This window comes from Ambystoma mexicanum, chromosome 12, assembly GCF_040938575.1.
Source record: "Ambystoma mexicanum isolate Mex_15411 chromosome 12, UKY_AmexF1_1, whole genome shotgun sequence".
NCBI classification, from domain to species: domain Eukaryota; kingdom Metazoa; phylum Chordata; class Amphibia; order Caudata; family Ambystomatidae; genus Ambystoma; species Ambystoma mexicanum.
The window spans coordinates 831,317,706-831,334,975 of NC_090936.1; the positions used below are offsets into that span (position 1 = coordinate 831,317,706).

A 17,270-nucleotide genomic window follows, 5' to 3' on the forward strand; every position below is an offset into this window, starting at 1 on the left:
TTGTGTGTAAGAAATAATTGAGCTAGTCCAAGTAATTATCGTCTACTGGTGCTTCTGGATATCCCAGGCAAGATTTTCACCAGAATTCAGCTCTGGGAACTTTCAAGATGGGCCGAAGATCACCTGTTACACTGCTTCCAAGTGGATTTTAGAAAGGGGCACAGAATGACGCAACAGGATCTTCTTCTTATGATATTGACAAGATAGGCACATATCAAGAAAGAACCCCTTTGTGTTTTCTATATAGATTAATCTGTCGTCTTTGATTCGATTAGCCGCCTTCTATTGTGGTATAAATTAATACAATTAAGTATCCCTTGGAGTCTGTTATACATGCTGGTTCATCAGTATACAGACATGTCAGTAGTAGGAAAACTAGCCAACAAGGGAACAGTACAGCCAAAAATACTGACAAATAGAGGGCTGAAACAAGGCTTCCTGCTAGCTCCCCCGTTGTTCAACTTGTGTATCACACATATTCCGGAATGTATTAAAGCTAAAAAAAACTTTCCTCCTAAAGTCAGCAGCATGCATATTATTTGCCATGCATATGTGGACAACCTAGTGCTGCTTGACCACATACATATCACTTGTAATCAGTATGGCTGAGACGAAAGTTATGTAAATTGCAATAAGCAAAGAAAAGACTCCAAATAAATTGGAAATTTGATGAGGTTAATATGGAACGTGTGGACTCAGACGTATATATATGTAGGACATTTCATTCGATACAACAAAGAGATGTTATGGGATTTCTTAGCCAACAAAATCACAATGAAAGTATTGCTCCTTTGCAACGTGGCAGATTGTTATGGCAGGTATAGAATGAAGTGTATAACGCAAGCCTGTAATGAATGTTTAGTCCCGACATTGTTTGCAATGAAGGCGGATGTTGATCATTCCAGAAAGCTCTTTGATATGTTGTAAGGGAAAATATGGATGAGAATCTTGGGATTGCCCAAATGTGTTCTCGTGGTTTGTATTAGACTGGAACTAGGTATGGTTTCTCTGTACACTCTTGCCATGATAAGAGAAGTCAGGTTGTGTCAAAGGATATGTAGGCATCTTCATCATCCTGTATGGACCTAAGTAGGTCAATTGGCTTATCCTGGCAAACACCTTTGGATCAACGCATTTACATAACAAGTCACTGCTTTTTTAGATATGATTGACTGGAGGATATTTTGGACCTATAGCTATTGTCAAGTGAGTCAATTAAAAATAAAAGCTAATCGCTGGGACAACTTATGTAATCGGAACATGTTTGGTAGTCTTCACGCCTGTAGTAGGCAAGATGCAGCCTTACTTACCAAAATTTCCTAGTCTGTTGATTAGGCGATTGTTCCTGAAATTGTGATTCAATAAAGTACCATGTTTTCTTCACGTTTGGTCCAAGACTGGAATTCACCCCAGAGGATATAATTTGTAGATTTTGTGGCCAAGGGGCTCAGTATGAAACTGCTAAACATTTACTCCAGTGCGTTGGGTGAGGGAGGGACAGATATCTTTACCTTTTGTGAAGGATTCTAACCGGGCGTCACACCCTGGATCAGGACTCTTGCTCTTAGCCTAGGATGTAGCGCTCAATTAGAATACTTTCTCTTTATTTTCTACGAATTCTAATTGAGCCAGTACCCAACCCGTCTCACACTCCCTTTTACAAATACCCCGGGTCACAATGGACCATGAACCAGACGGGTTGGTGGGAATACAATATTTATTTTTATTTCAAAGCAAATCACTCCATTTTTATATGGGGCAGCAATCACCAATGGGGTGATAAGTACAATGAAAACCACTGAAATACGCATGGGTAACCTTCTACAAGGGTATACACGCATTTCACCGTGGTATTTTTCATCGCGTGTTTTTTCATTGCCGTTTTTATTTCAAAAAAACTTTTTTGGGGGGGGTTAAAAAATTAAATATATGGTTGTGGGTGTAAGGGAAAAAAAAGGGGGGTACGGGGGGTAACCCCCCCCAAAAAAAAAAAAGAATTTTTCTACAAAAGAAAACCACGATGAAAAAACACGCGATGAAAAATACCGCTGCGAAATAACGTAGAACCTCTACAAGAACATAGCCAAAGCACAAACGAATAGGAGCACTTTTTCAATTAGGATAGATAGCACCCAAGTTAAGGTTTCCCGCTGCAATGATCCCTCAACCCACAATTACTCAAATTCTGAGTGGATAGAAAGAAGCAGCAGGTAGTCAGGAATATGATGTAGCAAACAGAATCTTCCCTCACAAAATAAGAGGCAATCACAGATTTTAAACCTTTTGCAATGGCCTAAAATGACATTCAGATTTTAACAAATAATTAATTATATGTGTAATTAAATAATGACGTACATATGTTTCATCACAGTCTCAGTGATGTTATATCACTAGCAACTCCAGGGTAAGGTATCACAAAGGCATACAGTTCACAAAGCAGGTTGAAATTGAAAACACAGTGCAGTGAAATCACATATGGAAAAGTTAAATTTTTCTCTTTTTCAGCAATAAATGTCAAAAACGTTGATAGATGCACATCACAGGGACAGTATAAATGTGAAAGAGTGACTATAGCTGGAGAATTGAATGAGATTTTCGAGGTGGAATGAGGTTAGGATAATAGAGCAGTTAAAAATTGGTTATGAAAAGGAAATGCAAGTTTTACTTAAACTAAATTATATAGACTATATTGTTAAAGAAAGACACGGTACGATCCAAGGTTAATTTGCAACTTAACCTTTTCACCCCGGATTCAGATCTATGTGGGAATTCATTTAAATTATTCCAAATATTGCTAAGGAGTTACAAGATGGGGTAAATGAAAGAATGGCGCTAACACTAGGAATCAAGGACAAGATGCAGAGATAAATCTGACAGTTTTGGACAAGTTACCAAGGCAATGATATGATTTCTTAGAGAGTAGAACAAAGAAAAGGGAATCAAGATGGGTAGACTATGTGTTGCTATGGGATAGGGAAATACAATCTGCACTTGAGTTAGGGGATTTGGGCAGTCAACCTGATTCAGGACTCAAAAGGTTCTGATCACAGGAAGGCGGCTCTCCTTACAGCAAACAGCTGGGCAAGTCTGGTCACTGGATGATGGCAAGGATATAGTGGGCAAAAAGCCGGTCTGGTCACAGAATGCTTCCCAAAAGGGTACCACAGCTTTTCCTCTTTGTTATTGGGATTTTAGTGGAATTTTTGGATCAATGGCCTTGCTGGGATAGGATCAGCTATGCTTTGGCCTTGCAGGGATAGGATCAGCTATGCTTTAGCCTTGCAGTAGAGTCTGGAATCTTGCAAAGGTGGATCTGGAATGTCAGGATACGCAGGCGGTGGAAATTCAGGAGAGAGTGTCCTGTCCCTGTGAGCTCCCACCCCTTTTATAAAGCGGGTGACATCACTGGGTATATTGTTGGGCAGAACTGAGCTAGACCTACCCCCAAGAACCAGATAGGGCAGCCGGTTTATAGTAATAATATCAAAAAAATATTACCGAAAAACAATGTTGAGAAAAAAATGTTGAATCTATATATGTCGACATTACATACTTAAAATGGCCATGGTCATTTGTTGGAGAAAAAAAATGCAACATTTTTTTCGATAACCCAATGCCAAAATTTCAATAGTACTTGTCCAAAAAAAGTTAACCCCCCCTACTACACACGGAACCCTCGCACCCTCCGCGAAAATTAGGCATATATTACACATTATGAATGACGAAAAGCACATAAAGTACGATTACTAAGGGTTAAACAAATGAGTAAAAGCCAAGAGTAAAGAACCTTAAATGAACACTGGCGAACAGATGACGGTTGCGACAAACTGTCATTACCTGACAGAACCTGAGGTCAGAGCAAACGGAAAAAAGTACACTGCAGCTACTTGACTTAAATACAGGTAATATTGCATAAAAATTTAGAAATTATTATAGGCTATAAGAAGATTATTCTGTACATAATATATAACAAAAATAGTGAAACATTGTTTTGTTATTTCAGATATAAGAGGAGCGAGAAAATGGAATATGTTATGTCTCAGAAAGGAGGAGAACAATTGATTCATGAGGGATACGTATACAATAAAGAATTAAAAAAAGGCAAAAGAACATATTGGAAGTGCACAGAATATAAAAAAACAAAGTGTACAGGGAGAGTGATAACAGAAAATGCAATGGTAAAAATAAAGGGGGAACACAACCATCTACCGGACATAACCAGTATAGTGGTTAAAAAAACAATGAATGAACTAAAAAGAAAAGCAATGGAAAACCCGACTGAGGTCAGCGGGTCTGTGATAGCTCGAACCTGCAACAAAATTCCATTGCACGTAGCGGCACAAATGCCAGCGGAAAAACATATGCAGCGTACTATAAACAGAAAAAAGAACAAAAGGAAAATATACCGCTAGCACCCAGAAATTACGAAGAAATAAGCATACCGGAAATATTTTAAAAAACTGAAAAAGGAGAACATTTTCATTACACAACAATACAAGTAAAGGATGAAAAAGTTATAATGTTCACAACAAAGAGTAATTTGAGGCAGCTTGGTAAATGTGACATTTGGCAAAGCAACGCCACATTCAAATCGTGCCCACAAACGCTCCAGCAATTTTATAGCGTACATGGTTTAATTAATAACCATCTAATTCCACTGATCTTTGTTTTGATGCCAACAAAAAAAACAGAGGAAATGTACAAAATAGTGTTTGAGAAAATTAAAGAGGCCGTACTTGAAAAAAAACCTACCACTATCATTATGGACTACGAACTGGCACAAATCAAGGCATTCACCAGAATATATAAAGAAACCAGTATACAAGGATGTTTTTTCCATTTTACCCAAGCAATATGGAGGAAAATGCAAAAACTAGGGCTGCACACCAAATACATAGAAGACAGCACTTTCCAACATAATGTAAAAAAAACTGTTCGCTTTAGCGTTTGTAAAAGAAGACAAAGTAATTACATTTTATAAACATTTGATTGACACAGATTACTTCAAAAACAATGAGGAACAGGCCACTGATTTAATGAATTACATGGAAAGCACATGGTTAGGACAATTAATGCGAAATAGAACAAGAAGGAGACCTAAATATCAGATATCATGGTGGAACTGCCTCAATGCAGTGATTGAAGGAAGGGCAAAAACCAACAATATGTTAGAAGGGTGGCACAACAGGGTTAACATAAACTTTAATACCAACAACCCAACATTGTGGCATTTCATGAAAGACTTAATATCAGAACAATCTGCACAGGAATTTAAATTATCCCAGACCATTTCCCTTGAAAACACACAAATAAAAAAAAAGAAATATCGCGACTATGAACAACGGATTCAGAATATAGTAAAACAGTTTGAAACAGAAGAAACATACAACTATTTGGAAGCAATTGCTTGTAATCTAAAATGTTAACGTACTCACAGTTTGGAAAATCCTTGAGCCTCCATGGAAAATCGATCGTACCCAACGATGCCAATCAGTCCCAAACAAAAGTAAAAATAATCCACTGAGCGTCCTATTAAAAATCCATAGTGCGTTCCAGCCAAAAAAAAAAAAAAATCACAATCCATGATCGAAAAGTAAAATCCAGCCGAAAAAAATCACAATCCATAATCCAATCCTCTCTCTCTGCGCTGCTGGCTGCACTTTTTGGATTTCCCTCGCTGCGGCTTGGGGGGGCGGGGAAAGGAGGAGGCGGGATGCCGGGGGTGGCACGGGGACTCCCTGGCTCTCCTTCGGGCTGTGCTCGGCCTGACAGGAGGCTGCTGTCAGTGGGTGCATGCCTGGGGAATGTTTGGCAGACCAGGCCTTCACATGGATGGGGAGGGACCTATAGGGAAGACCGGACATGGACCCTTGACTTGGCTCCCAGCAGACCCTTGCCATGGCTCCCAGCAGACCCTTGCCATGGCTCCCAGCAGACCCTTGCCATGGGCACATACCTTCTGAGGCACAGGGCGTACAAGCATCCCGTCGTGTAAGATTACACAAGCCCAACTGTCTCAATCCAGGATAGAGATACCAACTAACCAATACCACTAACAATTTCCTTCTCTGCATACACCTCTCAAACTCCAAATCAAACACAACCACAAACCTCTAGCGCAGCAAACCGCAAGAACTTCACTACACTGCAACAACAAAACAAAACACAACACACATAGACTCGCACATCAGCACACGACGACTACCGGCCGCATACACCCCAGGCCCAGCCGACGGAACCACCGGGCTGAAGCTGCCAACAGCACATCAATGCAATCTTGAACTTTTCCAGCCTCCACCCACTAACCCACCCCTCCCTCCCTCTTTCAGAGCCGCCAGAGCGCCAGGGGACCACTCCGGTGGTGATAGTGCGCGGTACAAATGACCTTTAGCATTAACATTAACATGGTCAAAAAATGAAATCCGGATGTTGAAAAGACAATAATCCAAGTAAAAAAAAAAACATAGTCCATTCCATGAATCCCACGATAAAAAAAAATCCATAGGAAAAAAAACAATCCGTTCCAGGAATCCTACGATGGAAATACAGAAATGCGCCAAAAATGAAAAATCCAGGAAGCAGCAACGAGTACACCAGACCGGAACGAAAGAGCGGAACAAATGGACTTCAAAAATGGCGCTTACGTAGACGTAACGCTTACGTACAGTTACGCAAAGAACTTAAGAACTTATAGAATTATGTTAAAATATGTTTGTTTATATAATTGCACCATCTAGTGGTGACAATAAATAGCAGTTAAAACTCAGTTACAATTCACTTATATTACTATTATTATTTAATAAAATATTTAATATAACTGTAAATATTTAATACACCACTGTTACTATTTAATAAAATATTTAATATATCATTATTCCTATTTACAAAAATATTTAATATACCACTTAGTTTTTAATAAAATATTTAATATACCACTTACCTTGTATTTCGAACTCTTTCGAATAATTTCGATTTATTATTTATTCGACATAACATTTTTCGAAATAATATTTTCGACATTTTCACATTCGAAAATATAACTGAATACCAGGGCAGCCCATGTTGGTTGCCTCCTCTAGGAGGGGACTCAGTTTATGGGGTTGTGTTTTTATGAGGTGCAAAGCCTTCCCACAGTCCTTTCTGGCAAAAATCAATCTTAACATAAATTACACATTGTATAGTTGTGGCACTTTAACAAATTACATAGGCAGATTACATATTTCACGCAGAGCATGGCAGTCCAATGCTCACGTTCCTGGGACTTTGTTTCGTCCGTCTAATAGTTTTTTGTCCTTTTCAGTGAGAAATGTCATACCTAAAATTCTATAACTTTATACATGTGTATATATAGTCATAAGGCATGTGAATATTGAATTTCAAAGTGGCATCATATACACTTTCCTCATAATGTCCAATTCTCTGCCATTTCTGTCCACAAAGTGTACAACTTTTACATTTCTACGCTGTCCGGTTACAGAATTAACAGTCCTACAAGTTTATTCATCAAATAGTATTTTGAGACAGATGGGGCTGCCTTTGTCCTCCCAATATGGTCATGTCTTTCCAGGCTACCACCAACTGTCAGTTCATCCCAGGGTGGCCATGGGGGTTTCCCAGTCTGATTAAATGTTTGTCGTCACTTCCCCCACTTCACACATAGGTGTCCCAGATCTATTGTCTCAAGCTGAAGCCCAGACAAAAGTCTGACGGGCGTGTGATCTTTCTTTCTCTTGTTCCATTCAAAGTTTTCAAAGGTAGCAGTTAACATGCATGTGTCCCAGAAACCTATGGTGGCTCCTTTTGGGGGAATGCCTCAGTTTAGCCAGCAGAAAAACCTCTTCTGGAGCTTCCACAGCCCAGCCTATACATTTAATTCTTTATTTCATTTTATTTTGTTCTGAATCAGGAGCAAGCCTATTGAAATAAAACATCCCATCTATGGTTCCCAGCAAAATCCCTTTTACATTGTTATGCCAAGACAGGGCCTTCTTTCAACATTAAACTTTTAAAACTGGCATTTTTCTAATTTGCAAAAGCACATTTTGACACATGGTGAATTCTGCTGATGCCCCTGTTGGGCTTTTGTGTAGGCACAGGAAAGGCACTAACGAGAGGTTGCCATAGAGTTATAAAGTGGCTATTGATAGTAGCAGGTGCACAATGGGAGTATCTAGGCAAATGCCTAATGCATACATACATACCAGCCAAAATGGTTGGCTTTGTCAATACTTGTTTTTAACAGGACTTCAGTGAAAGTCACTCAGTTCTTATAAATCGAGTGGCTAAATGCAGACGTGGTTAAGACATTTTTAAGACACCAGTAGCAGGTTTACAGCTCCAATTAAGTCATTAACTCTCATAAAACTGCTTTGAAAAAACACTGGCATGCACTTGAGTGCAACGTTTGATGGTAAGGCTTGATTAACACAAGCTCAAAGAGTCCCCATGAGGAGGTGTTTTGGGCTGGAAGGGGCCAAAACTGGGTTGGAACGGCCATAGCGATAAGCATGGCCATGGACAGTCAATGGGTGGGCAAATAACAAGACAACACCCTATAACCTTTGTGTCCCTCCTCATATGCCATTTGTCCCTGTCTGAGCTCTAATGCAATAGTTTTGGTTAATAGTGGAGAAAGTGCCACCTAATAGCCAATCTAAGAATGGCTTATTGAAAAAACAAGAATACAGTGCCAATTAAGGGTTCTGCTGACAGCACAGAAACCTTGATGGATATCACTAGTTCTGAAGGCTCCTGTAAACACATTCAAGGTACTTTATGATTAATTTGAATTACAGCATGGATTAGAATTCAAACACAAAGCACATTAGAATACAGAGAAGAATGGTAAGGATCTTTGTTACAGATGATTCCTCTACCACATTTGTGTTTGTAAATCAAAACGACATCAAGTTGGAAAAATACATTTATGTTTATATAAGACCTCCTTTATGATTACCTTGCTCAGGTTATTTCCCTGCAGTTTTAAGATTTGCATAAGCCCACAATTTCGAATCCCTTCCAGTTCAGTTAGATGGTTAAATGAGCAGTCCAAGTGCATAAGTGTAGGAGTGGCCTCAAGTCCTTTGGTACTTATTAATTGGTTGTGATCTATGATCAGTTGTTGCAGACTTCTCAAACACTCAAGCCCACCTAAAAGAAATAAATGGTTTAATGCAAGGCCATGTAACATTTACGGTGAGTTTTTCATACATTTCGTTTCATTATGTACTTTTTGTTAGATTATTCACAATTATACCATGCAAACAAAAGGGAGCACGTTATCAGACTTGCAGTGCTTAGCGAAAGAAAATACATGTATACAGGATTTTTATCTTGCATAAGCTGTTTCAATTTAATATTAAGATGGGATAGAGAACCTCATTCCAATTAATTTGGTAATATGGAGCCAATATAGTTCCCATGAATATGATTGGGTTGGAAGTTTAAAGTGGGAAAGAATGTGATTGGATCAATGACATTAAAACAGAAGTATGAAATAAACGACTTGGAGTCAGAAAGCCAAGTAGGATTATAGCTATTAGGCTAAAGTTGGGCATTACATCAATAAAGTTTTAGGTAAGGGTCGCATTAGAAATATGGTGGACAGCATTAAATCATGCATATATTATTTTTTATTTAAGTGCATTATGGCTAGTGAAACAAGCATTTTACACTGTGTAAAATAAGTAATAGGCACATAGTCTTCAAGGAAACCTTAATTCATAATACGTGAGTGGGAAAAGAACAAGAGCATCAATTTCACCAAAGGTAAAAGAGAGAACACAATAATAGAAGAATTCATAATTTTCATCAAGGTTAAAAGAAGTAAAATTCACAATATTTTATTTAAAATAGTCTATACAAAATGCAGTACTTTATAATAAGGAGGTAACGTAATTTAGCAGAGATCACGGTCAAATGGGCAATAAATAAAAACATTTATTGGCCCGGATCCAAATTTGGGGAGCCGTCACAAGTCGTTATTAGCGATTCAGCCCCAAAGACAGATGCCCAACACTGATCAGACCGGTAGGTGGGAAAATTGGCATAGCCTTTCTCATATTCCCGACTCAAGTGGTGAGTTATTAGCATTCAGAAAGTCGCAGACTTGTAACATTGTATACGAGGAGCTCCACAGTTTACTACGGCTCCTGGAAGGTCTAACAAGTAACATATTTGATGTACTGTGTAAAGCTGAAACTGTATCTGTACACAAAGTACCATCGTCAAGTGTATTGTCTTTTTTAAGGTTACAGCTTTGGTTCAACAGAAAACGAGCTTTGGGCCCTAAGTTGACGGGGTGGGGGATTATTATTGCTCTGGTATCACAAGGAGTTTGGACAGGGTCAGCATTTTTGGGACTGGCCAGTCCTGACAGATGTCACGATGCCCGCTCACGGGGAGCCGGCTCAGGCCCTGCGTCCCCGAAAGCGGACATCAAGTCCCCGGGGAAGGTCCCAGCAACCCCTTATAGGGGCCCTTTGGACAGCGTCCTGGCGCCTATGGCGCCAGGCTCATAGAAAACGTCAGTCCTGGCGCCATAGGCGCCAGGCTCATTATGAAAGTGTTTGGGTGCACTTACCTGATGCAGACCATGCTGCAGAACCCCGGCCTCCTTGAGGCCTGAAAGGAACTACTTTACCTGTGGGACTCATTTACCACCCGGGCGTGGTCGGGGAAGGATACATACCTGATTGGAGGAAGGACACATTCTAGGAACTTCTTCCAAGGCTATTTAAACCACACCTGATCAGCCACACGTGCTTCGCGTTGTTCTGCATCTAGCAGCTGGACGCTCACCGTGTCTGCTCCTGCATCCTGACTTCTGCCACGCCTGCCAGCATCCTGAATCACCTGCAAAGGAAGGGAACAAAAGAACAGAAGATGCTAAATCTGCATCCCAGAGACATTTCGCCGACGATCCTGAAAAGGAAGACATTTATTTTTAAAAGCACATCGCATCGATCGCTGCAGCGCCTCATTCTACTCACCTTACAGGGCGCTTCCATGTTCTGCAGCGACCATCCGGCTCCGCAGTCGCGCCCCAGCGCCTAGGAGAAAAAGACAATAACGAAGGTGAGAGAAAGAAGGGAAAAGGGAAGCTAAATCTCCATGTTAAGACTTACCTGCTGGGTCATTCCCTTTTCATTTCGGGTCCGCGCCGCATCCAGGCATTTTCGGACCCCGGCCCCTAAGGGGAAAAAGACATCAGCGTTAATGAGCAAATGAAAAGACATTACCAAGACGCTCATTAAAGACTTACCTGATTTCCACTAGGATTTCACCTCTCATCTTGGGTCGGTGCCTGTTCCCCGGCATTCCGTACCCCGGCCCCTATGGGGAAAAAGACACTAGCATTAGAACATTAATGCATGGACACAAGGGGAACCACTTATCAAAAACTTACCTGGAAGCCAAGCAAGTTTGGTTCTCACCAATCCGAAAATCCAGTGAAGTAACTGGATACCAACGCGCCCCCGCATCAGAAACCACCAATCCGAAAATCCAGTGAATTAACTGGATACCAACGCGCCCCTGCATCAGAAGCAGGATGGAGAGCTCGTCCTTCCAGACCCTAAGGTGAGACGCTACGGGGAAGCACAGAAGGGTTTTGAGGAGGGTGAGAGGGGTAAGTGGGAGGCCGATTGCATTACCCCGCAGACAGTTAACCCCCTATTTTCACCTACAGAAGGATACTTCTGCGAGTCAGACAAGCCAGATTTGGGGCCCGGTCTAGTCCGTCTTCCGACCCCTGCGCAACACCTTAGACGAGGTCACAACAGCGCGAACCAGGCCAGCGCCTCCGTGGGAGTCAGGTGAGCGTTCTACAAATTCCCACCCAGGCGCTATGGAAACTTCTGAGACTGATCAGTTTGCCCAATTATTGGGGGAATTACGGGCCGAAGTACATGCCGCTCGTCAAGAGACTAATGCCCTCAAGAGGGAATTAATAATATCAAAGGAAAAAACTGATGACCTGGCCAGACAGCTTTTGCAAAGTCAAGCTGGGCAAACTCCTCTATCCGGTTCCGGAGGGAACCCCGCTTCTGTGGTTCCCAGTAACCCTGTGCATATTAATCTACCTGGAAACATGCCGCTGGCCCCACCCGAACGCTTTGCTGGGGACCCCAAACGATTCGCCGTATTCATGAATCAGTGTCCTTTGCACTTCCTTTGCAGGCCTGGGGCCTTCCCTAATGATCAGACCAAAGTAGCCTTTGTATTGTCATATCTCAGCGGCTGCTCTGCCGATTGGTCAGTTCCACTGGTTACTCAGGATGACCCGATTCTCTGTGATTTTCAAGGATTTCAAGCAAGCATGGAAAGGTTATTTGCTCGACACTCTCAGGGGCAGGCTCTGGATGATGAACTTCTATCCCTGCGACAGGGCAATCAGGATCTCCTATCCTACATTGCAACCTTTAATAGACTAATTGTAGAAACTGGGTGGCCAGAGGATAAGAGAATCACGTTATTTTATCGAGGTTTACGTGGAGAACTTAAAGATGTCCTGGCCCAAGTTGTAAATCCGCCCCGAGAATGCACAGAATATATAGACTTAGTGGTCCAATTGGATCACAGACTCCAGAAAAGAAAAGCTGATCGGTCCAGGTTTGAGACCCGGGTGTTGGTCAAGACCCACGCTAACCCCAAGGGAGTTGATGTCTCAGAGCCTATGCAAATTGGTGGGGTTAAAGGACCTTTAACTCAAAAGGAACGTGAAAGGAGGCGGCAATTAAAGTTATATCTTTATTGTGGGAACTCCCGACACTTTCTACGAGATTGCCTGGCAAAACCGCCCCGAAAGGCGGTAGGGGCTGCTGATAAAAACCTTGAAGACTCTGTTTTGGGAAACGACTCAGCCCGACAAGCGTAGGGGTCCGCTTGCCGAGCTTGAAAACTAACTCTCAGACCTCGCATTTCATAGTGCTAATGGTTCTCGTAGATCCAGAACAGCCTAAGCAGTTGCATGCAATAAAGGCATACATCGATAGCGGGGCTATTGGAAATTATGTGGACCGTGAGTTGGTCTCCAGGATTAACCTCCCTCTCCGTCCTAAAACCAGCAAAGACGTCATCACCACAGTAGATGGAACTGAAATTGCCTCTGGACCGGTAACGCATTCCACTACTGAGGTGACTCTTATTGGTCCCGACGGCCATCGGGAGGCAGTTGTGTTTGATGTAATCAAGGCCCCACAGTTTCAGGTTATTCTTGGAATTCCTTGGTTAGAGACACATAATCCTCAAATTGATTGGCGAGCTAAGAGAATAACCTTCCCGGATTGTGCACAAACCTGTTATCCAGAAAACCTGAAGATTAATCTAGCATCTGTAACCTCTGCCTCCATGCAATTGCCTCCGGAATTCCAAGACTTTCAGGACGTCTTCCAAAAGGAACAGGCCAACACGTTACCTCCTCATCGATCGTACGATTGCCAAATCGATCTGGTGCCCGGTGCACAACCCCCTTGTAGCAGGATTTATGCCCTTACCGAACCTGAGAACCTGCATCTGAGACAATATTTGGATCAATACCTCGCCAATGGTTTTATTCGCCCGTCAAAGTCCCCGGCATCATCGGCTTTGTTCTTCGTGCCTAAAAAGGAAGGCGACCTTAGAACTTGTATCGATTACCGCGCATTGAATCAGATAACTGTTAAAAACCGTTATCCTCTGCCTCTGATCCCTGAACTCCTTGACCAGGTAAAGGACACTTGCATATACACCAAGTTAGACCTCCGGGGGGCATATCATCTGGTGCGAGTAAAAGAAGGCGACGAATGGAAAACGGCCTTCGGTACTAAGTATGGATTATTCGAATACCAGGTAATGCCCTTCGGGTTGTGCAATGCGCCTGCTGCCTTCCAATTCTTCATGAATGATGTCCTTCGGGAACTCATCGATGTTTGTGTTGTCATCTATATCGATGACATTCTAGTGTAATCCTCTTCGGAATCTGATCACAGAAAACACGTTAGGGCAGTTCTGGAAAAACTACGCCAACACAAACTATTTGCTAAACTGGAGAAATGTGTTTTCCATACCACAGAAGTTGAGTTTCTCGGTTTCATCCCCACACCCAAAGGAGTCCGAATGGACTCAAGAAAAGTGGATGCCATCCTCAAATGGCCATCACCTAGCTCTGTAAAAGGGGTTCAAAGCATGCTCGGCTTTGACAATTTCTATCGCAGGTTTATCCCGGAATTTTCACGCATAGTACAACCCATTACTGCACTCTTGAGGAAAAATAAACGTTTTGAATGGTCTGAAGAAGCCAAGCAGGCCTTCCAGGATTTAAAAGCTAAGTTTACCTCCGCACCTATATTGAAACACCCACGTCCAGATCTCCCGTATGTCGTCGAAACTGACGCATCCAGTCTAGCCATGGGAGCAGTTCTGTCTCAAAGAGATCCCGAAACCAACCAACTGCATCCCGTAGCATTTTGGTCCAGAAAATTCTCGGCACCAGAGATTAATTATGCAATCACTGACAAAGAACTGTTAGCCATAAAGTCCGCTTTTAAAGCCTGGCGGCATTACCTGCTTGGCGCTCGACATACCATCACAGTGATCACTGATCACTGGAATTTACAGTATTTGAAAACCGCCAAGGCTCAGTCATCACCGCAGCTCCGATGGGCTTTGTTTTTCGCTGAATTTGATTTCGTGATTACCTATCGACCTGGCTGCAAGAACGGCAAAGCAGACGCCTTATCCCGAATTGGAATGGGAGAACCTGATACAAACTCAGAACCAGTACCAATAATTCCCGAACAGAGAATTCTAGGCATGACTTCGTTACAGACGCTTGAATACATTCAAGTCAGAGTGAAACAACTCCTGGACCCTACAGTCCTACAGGATTGGATACAAAAGGGATCAGACTTTACCATAGATAATGGTTTACCTTATTACCAAGGACGCTTATTCCTGCCACACAAGGAGTTACACGAACAAGTTATTTCCGGTTATCATGATACATTAATAGAGGGACACCCCGGTATTGCCAAGACAATGGAAAAGGTGAAACGACAATTCTGGTGGCCCTCTTGGCGAAAAGATGTTAAATCTTTTGTGATGTCCTGTGGTGTTTGCGCCCAAAATAAAGGTCAAAAGAAAAGACCAGCCGGTCTCCTCCAACCTCTAGACGTACCACCAGCACCCTGGCACACTATCAATGGCTTTTATTACGGACTTGCCTCCTTCTTCGGGATATAATTCCATTCTGGTAATTGTGGATTTGTTTTCCAAAATGGCCCACTTCATTCCTTTGAAAAGTTTATCTTCAGCTTCTGTCCTAGCCAAAGAATTCCTCGAAAATATTGTTCGGCTACATGGATTCCCATCTATACTAATCTCTGACCGGGGAAGCCAATTCATTTCCCACTTCTGGTGCAAATGTTGTCAAATGGCACAAATCGACGTAAGATTATCGACCAGTCACCACCCTCAGACCGATGGTCAGACTGAGAGGACAAATCGGACCCTTGAGCAGTACTTGCAGTGTATGTTACAGCAATCTGAAAGCAACTGGAAAGACATTCTTTGGATAGCCGAATACGCATAGAATAATTCGGTACACTCTGGAACTGGCCATAGTCCTTTTATACCTTGTTTGGACATCACCCTCGAACCTCAAACCTCGACTCACCTCAGAACCTCGGAGTGCCCGCAGTAGAACATCTGCATTCTACCATTACCCGAGCCTTCAAAGAGGCAACCACGCATTTACAACAAGCCAAGAGAAAATACAAGGAGAATGCTGACCTACATCGGAGTGAAGCACCTCCGTATCAGATTGGGGATCAAGTGTGGTTAGCTACCAGACATTTACCGCTCAAAGGGCCCCGAACTTTTAACCCAAAATATCTGGGACCTTATTCTATTACGGCAATAATTAACCCAGTAGCGGTTAAACTTGATTTACCAGCTAATATGCAAATTCACCCTGTTTTTCATGCGTCAGTTCTGAAACCAGTGGTACCCGGAACCCGACTACTCAAACCTCCAGAACCTATTCAAATAGATGGGGAACCCGAATTCGAAGTGAGGAACATTTTAGATTAAAAAATGTTTAGGTCAAAGCTTTTCTACCTAATTGATTGGAAGGGGTACGGACCTCAGGAGAGGTCGTGGGAACCCAGTGACCATGTGCATGCACCTCGATTAGTCAGGAAATTCCACAGACTCTTCCCAGACAAACCAAAACCCCCGGAGGGAACAACCTTGGGAGGGGCCTTGGGGGGGAGTGCTGTCACGATGCCCGCTCCCGGGGAGCCGGCTCAGGCCCTGCGTCCCCGAAAGTGGACATCAAGTCCCCGGGGAAGGTCCCAGCAACCCCTTATAGGGGCCCTTTGGACAGCGTCCTGGCGCCTATGGCGCCAGGCTCATAGAAAACGTCAGTCCTGGCGCCATAGGCGCCAGGCTCATTATGAAAGTGTTTGGGTGCACTTACCTGATGCAGACCATGCTGCAGAACCCCGGCCTCCTTGAGGCCTGAAAGGAACTACTTTACCTGTGGGACTCATTTACCACCCGGGCGTGGTCGGGGAAGGATACATACCTGATTGGAGGAAGGACACATTCTAGGAACTTCTTCCAAGGCTATTTAAACCACACCCGATCAGCCACACGTGCTTCACGTTGTTCTGCATCTAGCAGCTGGACGCTCACCGTGTCTGCTCCTGCATCCTGACTTCTGCCACGCCTGCCAGCATCCTGAATCACCTGCAAAGGAAGGGAACAAGAGAACAGAAGAAGGAAAAGGCCTTACCTGCTAAATCTGCATCCCGGAGACATTTTGCCGACGATCCTGAAAAGGAAGACATTTATTTTTAAAAGCACATTGCATCGATCGCTGCAGCGCCTCATTCTACTCACCTTACAGGGCGCTTCCATGTTCTGCAGCGACCATCCGGATCCGCAGTCGCGCCCCAGCGCCTAGGAGAAAAAGAAAATAACGAAGGTGAGAGAAAGAAGGGAAAAGGGAAGCTAAATCTCCATGTGAAGACTTACCTGCTGGGTCATTCCCTTTTCAGTTCGGGTCCGTGCCGCATCCAGGCATTTTCGGACACCGGCCCCTAAGGGGAAAAAGACATCAGCGTTAATGAGCGAATGAAAAGACATTACCAAGACGCTCATTAAAGACTTACCTGATTTCCACAAGGATTTCACCTCTCATCTCGGGTCGGTGCCTGTTCCCCGGCATTCCGTACCCCGGCCCCTATTGGGAAAAAGACACTAGCATTAGAACATTAATGCATGGA

The 17,270-nt window shown here is 42.8% G+C and overlaps 1 protein-coding gene across 2 annotated transcripts in view; it reads right to left on the bottom strand.

Annotated features, from left to right (window-relative positions):
- LRRIQ1 (leucine rich repeats and IQ motif containing 1) overlaps window positions 1–17,270 on the bottom strand; it is a 2,234,608-nt gene that overhangs the window by 1,536,365 nt on the left and 680,973 nt on the right. For both annotated transcript variants that reach the window (XM_069629324.1, XM_069629323.1), the window contains exon 10: window positions 8,957–9,150. In XM_069629324.1, the coding sequence (XP_069485425.1) occupies window positions 8,957–9,150 (194 nt within the window). The remainder of the gene's footprint in view (window positions 1–8,956; window positions 9,151–17,270) is intronic.